The 13,575-nt window shown below is 39.8% G+C and overlaps 4 protein-coding genes across 5 annotated transcripts in view; 2 read left to right on the plus strand and 2 right to left on the minus strand.

The window, feature by feature from the left end:
• Positions 1-273, plus strand: part of RB195_012525 (uncharacterized protein) — a gene marked incomplete at both ends in the record, with an annotated part of 7,185 nt that extends 6,912 nt beyond the window's left edge. Inside the window, one exon of the mRNA XM_064201932.1 lies at positions 185-203. Coding sequence (XP_064057814.1) covers positions 185-203 — 19 coding nt within the window. Of the gene's footprint in view, positions 1-184 lie in introns of the transcript that reaches the window.
• Positions 274-2,519: 2,246 nt separating this feature from the next.
• On the minus strand, positions 2,520-2,879 carry RB195_012527 (uncharacterized protein; the record flags this gene model as incomplete). Its single annotated transcript, XM_064201934.1, has 3 exons — positions 2,520-2,593; positions 2,639-2,717; positions 2,781-2,879. The coding sequence occupies 3 exons, from the start codon at positions 2,877-2,879 to the stop codon at positions 2,520-2,522; spliced, it is 252 nt and encodes an 83-aa protein (XP_064057815.1).
• Positions 2,880-3,451: 572 nt separating this feature from the next.
• On the minus strand, positions 3,452-3,676 carry RB195_012528 (uncharacterized protein; the record flags this gene model as incomplete). The annotated part of the gene is made up of 1 exon (XM_064201935.1): positions 3,452-3,676. One exon carries the CDS (start codon positions 3,674-3,676, stop codon positions 3,452-3,454), a length of 225 nt encoding a protein of 74 aa, XP_064057816.1.
• A 2,905-nt stretch (positions 3,677-6,581) lies between these two features.
• RB195_012529 (uncharacterized protein) lies at positions 6,582-13,414 on the plus strand (the record flags this gene model as incomplete). 2 transcript variants are annotated; one of them, XM_064201936.1, is made up of 9 exons in its annotated part: positions 6,582-6,611; positions 7,976-8,015; positions 8,076-8,218; positions 11,022-11,116; positions 11,220-11,295; positions 12,748-12,891; positions 12,951-13,061; positions 13,166-13,251; positions 13,309-13,414. In XM_064201936.1, the coding sequence occupies 9 exons, from the start codon at positions 6,582-6,584 to the stop codon at positions 13,412-13,414; spliced, it is 831 nt and encodes a 276-aa protein (XP_064057817.1). The 2 variants fall into 2 exon arrangements, with proteins under 2 accessions (XP_064057817.1, XP_064057818.1); XM_064201937.1 differs by lacking the exons at positions 6,582-6,611; positions 7,976-8,015; positions 11,022-11,116; positions 11,220-11,295 and having other exon boundaries at positions 8,099-8,218.
• Between the last annotated feature and the right edge of the window lie 161 nt (positions 13,415-13,575).

Genomic DNA, 13,575 nt, shown 5'->3' on the forward strand with positions numbered 1-13,575 from the left:
TTTTCTTCCAATCCAGCGATTTCAGCAAGACCGTTCAGCTGTGAAAAACATAAAAGCAATTATTCTATATATTTTGACCGATGGAACGAAAGAGATTGGGAAGTTCAGTGAGTTCATATGTGTAGTTCATAAATTGTAGGGTTTCAGAAGCAGTCAAAACACAAATTTAGCACTCGACTTCAAGGGCTCCTCCATCGGATTAAGGTTATGTTAAAAAAATGGAAAGAGGCCTACAGTTACTGTGACGGTGTCTGGGATGACTTCTTCATGTAGCTAATGAAAAGTCGAACTCACCGAAGATGATGCAATCAATATCATCAATAGAAGAAAATATTATTGCATATCAGATCAAAAACGAAGAAATATGAATTTAGGCATTCATGAGTGGAAAACTCAAGGTGAGAGGAAATGTGATGTTTCTACAAAAACTACGGGCAATTCTGGAAAAGAAGAGGAAGTCGAAGCTCCAGTTGTTGACGCTTCTGATTCGTTAATTATTTCTAATCGAGATAATAACAATAAATTGACATAACTTTGTACTAACTGGACACTATATACACATCAGTAATCTGGTAAGCTTCTATTCCGTTACTGATTTGAATTAGGGACGAATCCGCTGTCCATTTTGGCGGACAATTTCTAACAAACATGTACTGATTTTATTACTATTGGCAGAGCAAGTGAAAGTTTCGTGTTATGCAATTTTTTAGTATACGCGAGGAATGCGAGCGTATACAATAAAATCGTCGGGTTAAACGGATGTTTATTTGCCTCAATCGTCTTTTTGGCGACTTTTTACCACAGCCACGGATGCGCGTGCAAAAGCTTGAAAATGATACTGTTAAAATTTACGTGGAGCAGTATATCCCGCTTGTGAATAAACCATTTCCAGATTTTCCAACAAGAGGTCAGTGTTAGTTCATGCGAAACTTCTGCTAGGACTTAAGAGAATATGATTCGTTATAGTAATGCCTAACGATGCGCACTGCCGAAAGCATGAGAAACCTCAATGCGATGCAACAAATCGAATATCAGCAACTCACCTTTAAGTCATCTGCACGAATATCGTAATCGTTCAAATTTCCATACCTAGTATGAATTGTAAGCATGAAATTTGTAACATTTTTTCTTCATGTTTGAATCAAACAGAAAAAGCTGTTTCTGTAAACAACAGTTCTCATCAATTGATAGTGAAAAAAACAGCACTCTTAGAGATATTTCAAAGTTGGTGGGAATATTCGTTTAATCTCATTGTGATGAATCTTGCATGGTATTGTCAAGGAAACGAAAAAGAAAGAGTCACCGTGCTATAATACCGCGCATAGTCCTCTGTACGTGTGCGTGTGTGCGTGTGTGTGTGTGTGTGTGTGTGTGTGTGTGTGTGTGTGTGTGTGTGTGTGTGTGTGTGTGTGTGTGTGTGTGTGTGTGTGTGTGTGTGTGTGTGTGTGTGTGTGTGTGTGTGTGTGTGTGCGTGTGTGTGTGTGTGTGTGTGTGTGTGTGTGTACGTGTGTGTACGTGTACGTGTGTGTACGTGTACGTGTGTGTGCGTGCGCGCGTGTGCGTGTGTGTGCGCGCGTGTGCGTGTGTGTGTGCGCGTGTGTGCGTGTGTGTCTGTGTGTCTGTGTGTCTGTGTGTGTGGTGGTGGTGGTGGTGTGTGCGTGGTGTGTGCGTGGTGGTGCGTGGTAGTGCGTGGTAGTGCGTGGTGGTGTGTGGTGGTGTGTGTGTGTGGTGGTGTGTGTAGTGGCGTGTGTGGCATGCGCGGTGTGTGATATGTGCGGCGTGTATGTGCGGTGCGCGGAATGTGGAGGGTGTGGTGTGTGCGGTGTATGTGTGTAGAATGAGGTAAGTGTAGAGTTTGGCATGTGCGGCGTGTATGTGTGTATGTATGTCGACCTCTATTTCAACTTATCTATGGCTCTCTAACACATCTTCTTTCGTGTTTTTTTCCATGGGAATAAAGAACCGCAAAGAAGGTTTCTAAGTAGGATACAGCGGTCAAAAATAAAAATAACAGGATCGTAACAGTCAGCTGTCAAATACTACCAAAACCTCGCAAACAAGAAGATCGACCGTCTGATGCTTTAAATGAACAGACAGAACAGCCTTCGCTGTAAAAAAAAGCTGTTCAGTCACTGTTATGTCTCATAGACATTAATCCGCGGAGACAAGGGAACTTCTTAAGCATCTTCCACGGTGTGAATACAAATGTATCGTAAGCGTTTGTCGATACCGTCTTTAATCTATCTGCGGTATCACCGGCTCCTCATTAAGAGAGAGGAAAAAGGATAATAATAATAACCTTCAAGTAAGGACAAACTTGAAGACCTCCAAGCCATCTATCGCAGATACCCATGTACACAAATCAAAAATAGGATTAGCAGAGCATGGATATGCTGGTACACTGCATCTCATACCACATTCATACTCTCCAAACCTTAAGAGCTGCGGTCGTGCACTGCGCACGATCACGACCACTATCAAGAAAAAAGAACCCACCGAAAGCTCCCCCATTCGCTTTTTCAGCTGGTCGGCCATAGTCGATGCGGTCGATCTTGACTTTTTCGTACCAAACGTACTGTTAGGCAGCTATTCGCTAGAATGAATGTGATTTTAGTAAGGGAAGTACGGAAACAAGTACATCCATGAACGGACAAACAACACAAATTCATCCGCAAGAAACCACTGGTAGATCTTCGACCCATCCACGGAGAAGTCTCCTGGCAGAGGAACAAACATCCACCACATTGAACCTTAGTAAGAAAATACCGATAACAACTCACATAGAGCGACAAGCACGACACGAATGTTGCAAAAGAACTGCCGCCAAAATAGGCGGGCACTATTGAACGCCACTTGATATCGACTGACTGGTTGGTCATGAGACAAAAGTGCTACTACGGTATACAGTTACTAATTGCACATTGGTTAGTTTCTATGTCAAAATGATGCTTATGAAATAGAAGGAAGGTATAGGTCCACTTTTCGCGATTTGTTTTAACCCATGAACTGTGCGAACATCTAAACAGTGTTCTGTTCCTGATTTCTATGCGATCTCCGCGATCTGCGCACTATCTCCTCTTTTTTTGGTGTTTTGACTGACGACGTCGATCAGCGATTTTGTACAACTTCGGAATGTCTGATCCCCCTTCCCGCCATACGAATAGCAATTTACTGGGTCAACTACCTGCAAGGATCACCTATCCAACGTTCCTTCATCTTCGCTCTCAAAAACAGTGTCCATTAATGATTCGGTCAAGACCCACATTTTGCTCTACAATCGTTATCGATTATGCGAAGACATGAAACGAAAGTACGACGGAGGACCAATGTTATGGGGAAAAATACTTTGTTCTCGCCTAATATTAGAGGTGGTCGATGAAAGTACTAAATGATATGACTTAGCTGCTTACTTCCAGTATGCTTGTTTTTAGAGAGTCACAACGCTGGAGTGTTAGTAGTAGTAGTAGTAGTAGTAGTAGTAGTAGTAGTAGTAGTAGTAGTAGTAGTAGTAGTAGTAGTAGTAGTAGTAGTAGTAGTAGTAGTAGTAGTAGTAGTAGTAGTAGTAGTAGTAGTAGTAGTAGTAGTAGTAGTAGTAGTAGTAGTAGTAGTAGTAGTAGTAGTAGTAGTAGTAGTAGTAGTAGTAGGCTGCCGCCAAATCTCGGTTACAAACGCACATGCTTGAAGCAGTCGGTGTTTACAGAACAGCGCGTAAGAACGTCGACATTTGCAGTAACAATCAACTTGGGAATTGCCAACGCCTTTTACAGCAGTTCGTAAACGTTTAGGTTTTGGAACGCGTCTTGGCTTATACAATGACTGGCAGCGCCAGCCGATGACCAAGCTAGTGTTTTTATCCTCCCATACAAGTCTGGTACCAATTTGTCGACCCCGGATATAAAAGACCTAGTTGCCATTAGGTTTCGATCCATCGACCGTGCGGCTACAGCGGACCTCTTGCTGGCTGCGCTAGATTTGCCCGTGTCTATGAGGTGAAGCACAAATAGAAGACGCAGTTGAATTGAGTGCCCTATCTTTTCAGCGGATCGGAATTGTCAGTTTCGACCGCGGTTTTGCCATCGGCATCTTCTCATTGAAAAATGAAAATACCTCAAGTGATGTGAAGGTGAAATGACGTTAAGGTATCAGCATTTCTTAGTGAGAAGTTGTCTAAATGAAACAAGTTTGACAAAACCGCGTTCGAAACACACAATTCTGAGGACAGCCTAAGCACTTTAGCTAAGACTTAGGTTCAGCTTCCTCTCTGAATCTTAGTGACCATTCTTACTCGTACTATTGCGCCGTTGCGGCAAAGGCTCAACAACTACTACTGGCATTGTGGTGTTGCGCACGGCTCCCACTAACAGCCAGTGTAGTTGCGCCGTTGCGGCAAAGGCTCAACAACTACTACTGGCATTGTGGTGTTGCGCATGGCTCCCACTAATAATCAGTGTAGTTGCGCTGTTGCGGCAAAGGCTTGACAACTACTACTGGCATTGTGGTGTTGCGCATGGTTCCCACTAATAACCAGTGTAGTTGCGCCGTTGCGGCAAAGACTCACTACTATTGGTGTTGTGCTGTTGCGCACGGCTCCCACTAACAACCAGTGCAGTTGCACCGTTGCGGCAAAGACGCACCACTATTGGTGTTGTGCTGTTGCGCATTGTTCCCACTAATAGCCAGTGTAGTTGCGCCGTTGCGGCAAACGCTTGACAACTACTACTGGCATTGTGGTGTTGCGCACGGCTCCCACTAACAACCAGTGTAGTTGCGCCCTTGCTGCAAAGACTCAACAGAAACTCTTGTAATTGGACTCTAGTGTTCATCCTGCTAACGACTACTGCGGCTGCGCCAAAACTTAGCCAACGGTCTTAATTACAGATAGCCTAAAGAGCAAAATAAATTAAACTAGAAAGACCATTAGTGCGTTACGTGAAGCGGTTACTTGGTTTTTTCACAGCTTCATCTCTACACAAAAGTACTTTTTTGTTTTTTCACATCAAGCTGTTCTCATGATTAGTTTCCTTTTTACGAACTAGTTTACGGCTCGAAATCAATTCTTACTAATAAACGAATGCAAAGGAATTAGAACCACTTACTAGTTAAGGCTACTGATTTTAGCTCAGCTACTGGTTTTGAACATTCCTACTATTACTAACATTACTTAAATGGTCGGCTTAGAATAGAAAAATCCACAATAAATAAAAAGTTTAGGCCTAATAAGACGAAGAAGGTTTGCAGTCCATCCCGAACATTGCGGATGGGGGTTGGAGTGTTTCCTGAAGGAAGATAGCAGGACATTAACAATTTCACTCTACCCGGGGAGAAAATACGCATTCTAGAGAGACCGGCACTGCTTAAGCTAAGTAAGCCTAAGCAAGCCTAAGGTAGACCATCCGGATGGATTTAGAGGAGGGGTTCGAGGGTTTTCTGGAAGAACAGAGTCCAAGTTTCACAATTTTAAACAACCCAGGAAGAAAAAATGCAGTCTGTGGAGATGCGGGCTCGCCAAAGAAATAAGCCTAAGCTAAGCTTAAGCAAGTCTAAGGGGGCCTGTGGACCATACGGATGGATTTAGAGGAGGGGTTTTTGAAGGGACTGGGTCCAATTTTCACGACTTTAATCTAAACCGGGCAGAAAACACGTAATATGTAGAGTTGTGGGCTCGCCTACGGCAAAATAAGTCTAAGCAAGCCTATGCTGGCTGGCATTCCATCTGGATCACTGTGGATGAGGGGTTTTTGGGTTTTCTGAAGGAAAATTGCACGGCTCTCACAACTTTACCCAGACCGAATATTGAGTTTAAAAAATTTGACAGCATGCAGGGTATTTATATTAGCACATTCCTTTTGTATGTATATTTTTAGACCTGTTTCATTTTGAGAGTCGAAATAAATCGACTTCTTCCGGATTTTGAGCTGAAGTCGAACATGTGGACGCATCTCACACATAGAACAATCAGGAAGGATTCCAGAAAATACAAACGCTCTCGAAAATCGAAAATAAATGTTGTAAACTGAGGCTAGACGTCTTTGATCCAAAGGCAGGATTCTTCTCGGCCTTACACAGAACATCAACTAATATTTTTTTCCATAGAAATTTTTTTAATTAATAGATAGACTATAGATTAGAAGAGTATATGGTTAGGAACGCAGAGGCTCAAAAGACCGAAACTGCGTCAATCATGAAGGAATTATGCCCTGAAACATCGATAGAAAAATCAATCTTTCAAAAATGGATGGAGAAGATTTTCAATTTTCTCCATTCATTAACATTCATTCTCGAAGGAACTTTTTTATTCCGAAATGAATTAGTTTCTATATATTTGAACAATATGGGAAATATTAATGAAAATTTACGTCAGCATAGTCTTCATAAACAATTAGTTCATCCGATGATGTTGTCATTTTAGTACAGTCTCTCTCTTTCGACCATATTTAATCCCCTTTCAAAAGTATACGAACAATTTTGATATAGTACTTTAATGCTTACTCACAACAGAACTAATATCTACTTTTGACTACTTATTATGTCTGGAGTTAGAGTATAAATGAAGGAGTAACATCAAACTATCATTTGCCTCAATGTATGCTTCCACGGCTCTTCTCATCTTGGTATGATCAGTGCTTTACTAACCTTTGTAATTTGTATTACTCTTTATGTCGTTATTTTCACTACTGGATTCTTTTATCCGGATTTAACTTTTAGAAAAGTTGTAAATCAATCAAAATTACAATACAGTACAATTAACTGAATCTTCAATTAAATAGTGAATGGAGAAATTAGGAGCAAAATAAATGTATTTTGCTTTCGCATCACATACACTCCCTAGCCGTGGTGGTGCAATATTGCGTATGTCGAATGTATGTGTCGACTCCCATGTTTCGCAAAATAAGTGAATTCGTGCGTGAAAATGAAAGGAATTTTTTTTTGACGTTGATTTGTTCCAATCGCAATGGTTAGCCGTAAAGAGTCGTTGTGAAGTTGGTGTTTTTAAGACCGTTTAGAAGTGTCATCGTTAGTTAGCTTTTGTCAGTATTATTTCTATTTTTTTCTATTCTTTTTTCGCTACTATTTTTTGTCCTGGAACTGTCTTGAACTGAATAGGCTCATTTCTAAGCAACAACGCCTTTTCTGGCTGATCTCAAGCTAAAAAAAAACCAGTTCTGTCTCTGAGGAAATTACGAGAACAACGAATATCAAAAAGAGAAAAAACCTAAAATGATCACAGTGGGTATCCACTCGAGTCATCCTGACGATCTAGTGCTTAGAAAAAAACGTGTCGAAGTAAAAGATTTATCGATGCGTCACGAGCCTAAAAGATCTACTCATTGTTGAGACCTGAGTGTATCATAAATTCTCTAGGTTTAAGTACTTATATCAGTTGCCAATGACCTTACAAGATCGAAATAAAAAATCAACGCTTAACACCACATCTCCAGCACTAGTGCAAGTGAAGTGAGCGAAGCTTCGATGGTTTCGATCGAAATGTATTCGCATTTGTAAGTAGAGGTACAAGTACATACCATTCCATACAAAATGCAATCCACCAAGCTTTATTTGCATCCCGGAAAAATCTGCGCATTCTATGAGTGTTATGACAACAAGAATAGAGGCCTCCTTTACCTAAAGTTTACCTCCTTTAAAGAAATTTAAAAAATCCTCATTAAAAGTTATACTGTAGTAGCTGTACGCTGTATTAATATTGTAGCGAGGAATTTTTTAATGACACACACCAAATACACATGATTAATTCTGTGCATTCGCCGAAAGATTATGAAAATCGTTCTTCTTCGAAGTAGATTATCTGTTCTTTGAAATAAAAAGGAAGAAAATTTGAGAAATTATATACAGAACGAAAGCGCAAGAATTTGAAATCATTTATAAAAAAAAACCTATAGCGTAGGAACTAGAAATATTACTTAGATAAACAAAAAATGATTCCTGGTCTACGCTATTATTTCTTTTTTTTATTCAGGCAGCTTTATGTTTCGGACAAGTCACCAGCAATGGAAAAGGTTTGTTCTCACATAAGCGGTAATCCTTACAATTGCCCGCGTAATCTTGAGTGCTTTCAGGATTTGCATGTTCAAACTATAAAATGGACCCGTACCGGAAGCTATTTCTCGACTTCCACAACGGTGCTCGTCTACGAGTTGCCAAAGGTATCGAGCCGAAAAATGGAGGCTACCTGAACCCAGCTAAGAACATGTACAAATTAGTAAGTGTTAAACCTGCCTTAATTTAAAGGAAACAAAAAAACTTCTATGAGGTAGCACAGAATAAGGATCCATAATTGTGGGCCACCGTGGAGAACCACTGATGCTTATCTGAAATGCCGTTGAAATTGTTCGTCAGCAATGTCGTTGTGGCGCAGTCGGTAAGAGATCTGCGTTGGCCGCACGGTCAATGGTTCGAAACTGCCCAGGGCCAAACAAACCTATCATCCTTCCTTGGTCGATAAATTGGTTCCAAACGTGTCTAGTAGGATAAAAACACTGAATTGACACATCAGTTGGCCCCCAAGTCATTGTGCATGCCAATACGTATCCCAAAATCCTCAAGGGTTGCGAGTTGCAATAAAACACAATGGTGCGTCCCGAGTGGATTGACGCCAAAGATATTATCATTTAGACTTTAATACATGCAATGAACTTATCTTGGAACGATCTCAGACCAAAACCCAGTTTTTTCGAGTTGCCTTATGGTGGAATTAATTTCGAGCTGAATCTTTTCTCCACGTTCAGAAAGATATGCGAAGTAGACTTTAGTACGTCCACTTCACATATTTTTCTTTCTCTTTTTCTTTTCCATTCCATATTTTTCTAAAGTTTCAAAGAATTCCTCCGATCTGGAACAACCTGCTAATTATGTTAAGTAGGTGTGTACAATCTCGGTTGTTGTAGAAGTGAAATGTGTTCTAATTCAGTCAACATAATTAATGTTTTTTTTTTCGTCAGAGGAATTGTTTGGAACCTCAAAATAATAAATTACCTTAAAACTTAGAATACGGTCTAGATTATTGTAGAAGTATAATCTGTTTTTAGACGCTAATTTGAAATCGATAAACTCAGATGGAGTACGTATACGTATTTATTCTTCCAGTCATTACTAACAGTCAGTAACACAAAATTGTTTTATAATCTATTTCTACAAAGGAAGATTGCTAAACAGCTTGAAGAGATCATAGAAAAACTGTTGGGAAAAGTTCTATGTTTTTCGGTCAGACCTCTACCACTGTTTCTTTCACCTCAGGCGGCGATCTTCATTTTTTAAGGCGACAATGTGGATCTATAGAAAGATTTTCTAATCATTACCTTCCTCACCATTCCTTTTCTTGAATTAATAATTTCATGAATGGGACTGCGATATGGAATTTAAAGCACAAAACGCCATCACATCCTGCCCTCTTAGCTTGGGAAACTGGGAAAATAAGGCACAAAATCTAATGAGGTAAGAAGACTAAACTAATAATCGATTAAATTCTGAACCGATTAAAGTGTATCAGCACCTAAAAGCAAACATCTGGTTATAACCAGTGTGTTAGTTTGTTCGTTGAAGGAACAGCAACTTTTTCTTTTTCGCCTTGATTTCTTCGGTTATTCAAATTTGTTTTCCAGATACTACAGTTCTAATGGTTTTTCTAATCCGACAACAACGATAAACTCGGCTCTCAACAACTGGTGGAGTGGAAAAAACGGAGTGAATGATCCACAAAACAAGTACAACAATGGACAACTCTATGCTTTTTCGAATGTTGGTGCAACTAACGCTGGAATTATGGATTTCTTTTCTTTTTTTTTTTTGACACACGACAATCAGCTTTTGCAGATGATTTCCTCTGAAACAACAAAAATTGGCTGTGCATACCAGGTTTGTGGGACTTATATGACGGTCACGTGCCTTTATAATGGACTGTGAGTTTTTATTAATTACTTCTTGGTTCCTCATCTAGGAAAAAACAAGAACATAGGCATACAGAATGGTTCCAATCCATATATGAGTACTTGTAAATCTCGTTTATCCGCAACTTCGCCATACTGGCTTTTTTATTTGACAATTTTAGCGGCTACTTCACCGATAAATCTATGTGGGAAACCGGTTCGGCCTGCCGTACTGGATCCGAATGCACAACATATAAGAACTCTCGTTGTGAGTCTGGCCTCTGCATCAAGGGACCAGATGTTCCAGGTGTTCTCTTACTACGCATTCCTAGAAATTAGATTTGGTTTGTTAGATTGTGAAAAGGAATGAAGAGAAAAGAAACCATCTTTTTTGTTTCCTAGGTATAGATTCACATTGGACAGCAGAACTTAGCCCCAGGCAAATTTCACTCATTAGTGAACGTCTTCGCTCACTAATGAGTGAAATTTGCCTGGGGCTAAGTACTTCGCTAGCTCATCGCAATCTTACCTGGACCCTAAAGAGAATCGTCCGGCTCAGTATAATGCTAATTCTTGTACGACATTAAAACGCAACTATTATTCTTGGCATGAATAATTTAGAGCGGGTATAGCGCAGTCGGCAAGAAGCTCCGATGTGTTTGTGCGCGATCGATCGGAGGTTCGGATCCGCCCCAGCGCCAACTAAGCCTTTCGTCCCTCCGGAGTCTAGTCTTGCCTAGGAGGATAAAAACAGACTCATTCAGCTAGCCTTCGCAAGTCATTCTAGAGGCTAGCTAGGGGTTCGTAAACCTCAAGCGATTCTGAATTGAAGTGAACCCGGTGGTGCATCCCAAGATTGATTAACGCCAGACACTTAATAAATGACCTGCACACATTTTTTTCGATCTTTTCGATTGATTTTTCGAAAATTTTACATCGGAAGAAATCCGCTGCTCAAAATATTACCGCTCTAACGAATTCAATTCTACTTTTTTTAATTCTATTAACGGCCAACTACTTCCACTTCCCCACTCTTGGAGAACACATTATTGTACCATAACGCGGCTGCTTAAAATTTGAACTATCCCATTTAAAGAAAGAGTCAAAATTGCCAACCTGCCCTAATTCTGAGTATTATAGATTTTCATTGCAGAAACAAACAAAAAATGCCCGAAAAACCATGGAATGACAGACTCAGTCAGGGAAACATTTCTTACCATGCACAATAAACTCAGGTGAAATAAATTTGAATAAGTCAGACCTTAAATTCCGAAAAGGTTCATATATAACTATAACACTGAGCTACAATTGTATTAGTAGATGCATAATTTATTGCAGATCAAGCCTTGCACTTGGTCGCGAGCCAGATGCACTTGGGGGAAATGCACCATGGGCGGCTCGAATGCCTAGAATGGTGAGGTTCTCAAAAATTAGATGTTTGTAGCGCATTTCTTGCTAATAAACTGGAAACACGTGCTCTTTGAGAGTTTTTGAGATAAAACGTAAATGTTTCCAAGTCATATCACTCCAGGCGGTCAAAAACCGAGTCCATCCATCCTGGACCAGTAATTTAAGCTTCAGTAGCCGGTAGATTTACTAGTAGTCAACCGATTCTAGGAATCCCATCAGTGCAAAGGTTGTACTAGCAGAAGGGTGCATTTCTAAAACTTCGTATGCCAGATACTTTTGCAACAAACAATTTATAGTCAATTTATAGTTAAAATCAATCATCTGTAATTCATAGTTTAGAAAGGTGGGGGGAGTGTTGAGCAGTCGGTTAGAGGTTCCTTTGCCTGCACGATTGACTGAAGGTTCGAGACCGTTCTAGTGCTCACCAGGCTTTTCATCCCTTCGGGGTACCAGACTTGTCTGAGAGGATAAAAACACTGACTTGACACATCGGCTAGCCACCGCTAGTCATTGTATGGGCCAGTTACACGTTCGTAAACCTTAAACGATTCTGAATTGAAGTGAACGTGGGGGCGCATCCCAAGCGGATTGATTAACGCCAGAAACTCTATTTGGTTGGTTTATCCTTATGAAAAAAGGGAAAAAAGGGAGAAGAAGACATCAAAAATCAAGAACAGCAAGAAACAGAAATGAAAAAGCTGCATTGCATTAAAAAAAGAGATAAAGTTATAAAAAAAATAATTTTGAAAAAACGTCAGAATAAGAATGACGAGGGGAAATCTGGACGAAAAGGTAATGTGAAAAACTGGAGAACTGTTTGAGTGATGAATGAATGAATGAATGAATGATGAACGAATGAATGAATGGGTGTGTGAATGATGTGAATGTGTAGAGGAACAAGCTGATGAGTAGATGAATAAATGAATGAATGGGCGAATAAATAAATGTGAACGAAAGAACGAACGAACTGAGGAATGAATGAATGAATGAATGAATGGGTGGGAGAATATTGTGAATATGTATTGTATGTGCTGGCGCATCTCAACTGGATTGATTAACGCCAGACACTTTATCCTTTAGAGTTTAAGGACAGCGGTTAGGTGGTGCTAGAAAAGGTAAAGTACATATGTAAATTTCTGTCTCACGCCGCTGCTTGAGATTTTGTACGATGGAAAAACCGGGGGAGAAACGAAATATATGAGCTCGGATAATTTCTACAAATTGACAGTCCAAGTTTTCATAGGCATGTATGTGAGTTAAAGAAGAACTGCTGGTAGTTTATTAGCTTATTCTCAGACGAAAAAGCGGAAATATTATCGGAAATCGTAATAATAAAGTTAGTAATAAAGAGTAATAATAAGGAGGTAATATCATTTGTGAAAAAATATTTATAATGTCTTTCGTAATAATAAAGAGATAATATTTTCGAAAAATCTTTGAAGGAAATTTATTCTAGGTTTACGACTGCAAAGTGGAGGCATCAGCTCTGAGAAATGCATTACGATGTGTCTACGGCCACTCTAACGATCGAAATGGACTCGGAGAGAATATCTACCGGACCACGGCTCTGAACTTTGACAAGAACAAAGCGGCAAAAGAGGTATTGAGAAGGTCCAGAAGCAAAATCCAACAATAACAAACAATAAGTACCCGTATTAGGCTTCACAACTTTGGTGGGATGAGCTAAAAAAATTCGGTGTCGGCAAATCGACGAACCTCACTGAAGAAATGTGGTACCTGAAAGGTGGAAAGATTGGTCATTACACTCAGGTGAAGTAAATAATCTAAATAAAATTTTATCCCTAATACATATAGAACTACCGGTGTCAATGATTGAACATTGAATGAACATTGAATGAATGAATGAAATTTAGATGGCATGGGATAGAACTCGAAAATTAGGATGTGCAGTTACACACTGCAATCATATGACATACGTTGTATGTCAGTATGGACCAGGGTACGTTCTGGAATCTTTCCATTTTGTCAGAGTACATTTATTTTATATGTTTTACAGAGGTAATTATATGAATAAGTTAATCTACTCAGTTGGCGCTCCATGTTCCAAATGTCCACCAAAGGCAAAATGCGATAGGAACGAAGGATTGTGCTATTTTGCTTGAAGGGGTTCAATAAAACTTCATCAGAGGGTGTTAGCAGTTAAAATTAAACCCAAACAAAAGGTGATCTTCTATCATTCCTATGTTTCAAACAACAAAAAAAAAAAAGAATTTGCAGAGAGAAATGGTGCTAGTATTATTTATTGAGTGTAATGAGATTCAAC

The sequence above is a fragment of the Necator americanus genome, chromosome V (assembly GCF_031761385.1).
Source record: "Necator americanus strain Aroian chromosome V, whole genome shotgun sequence".
NCBI lineage: Eukaryota > Metazoa > Nematoda > Chromadorea > Rhabditida > Ancylostomatidae > Necator > Necator americanus.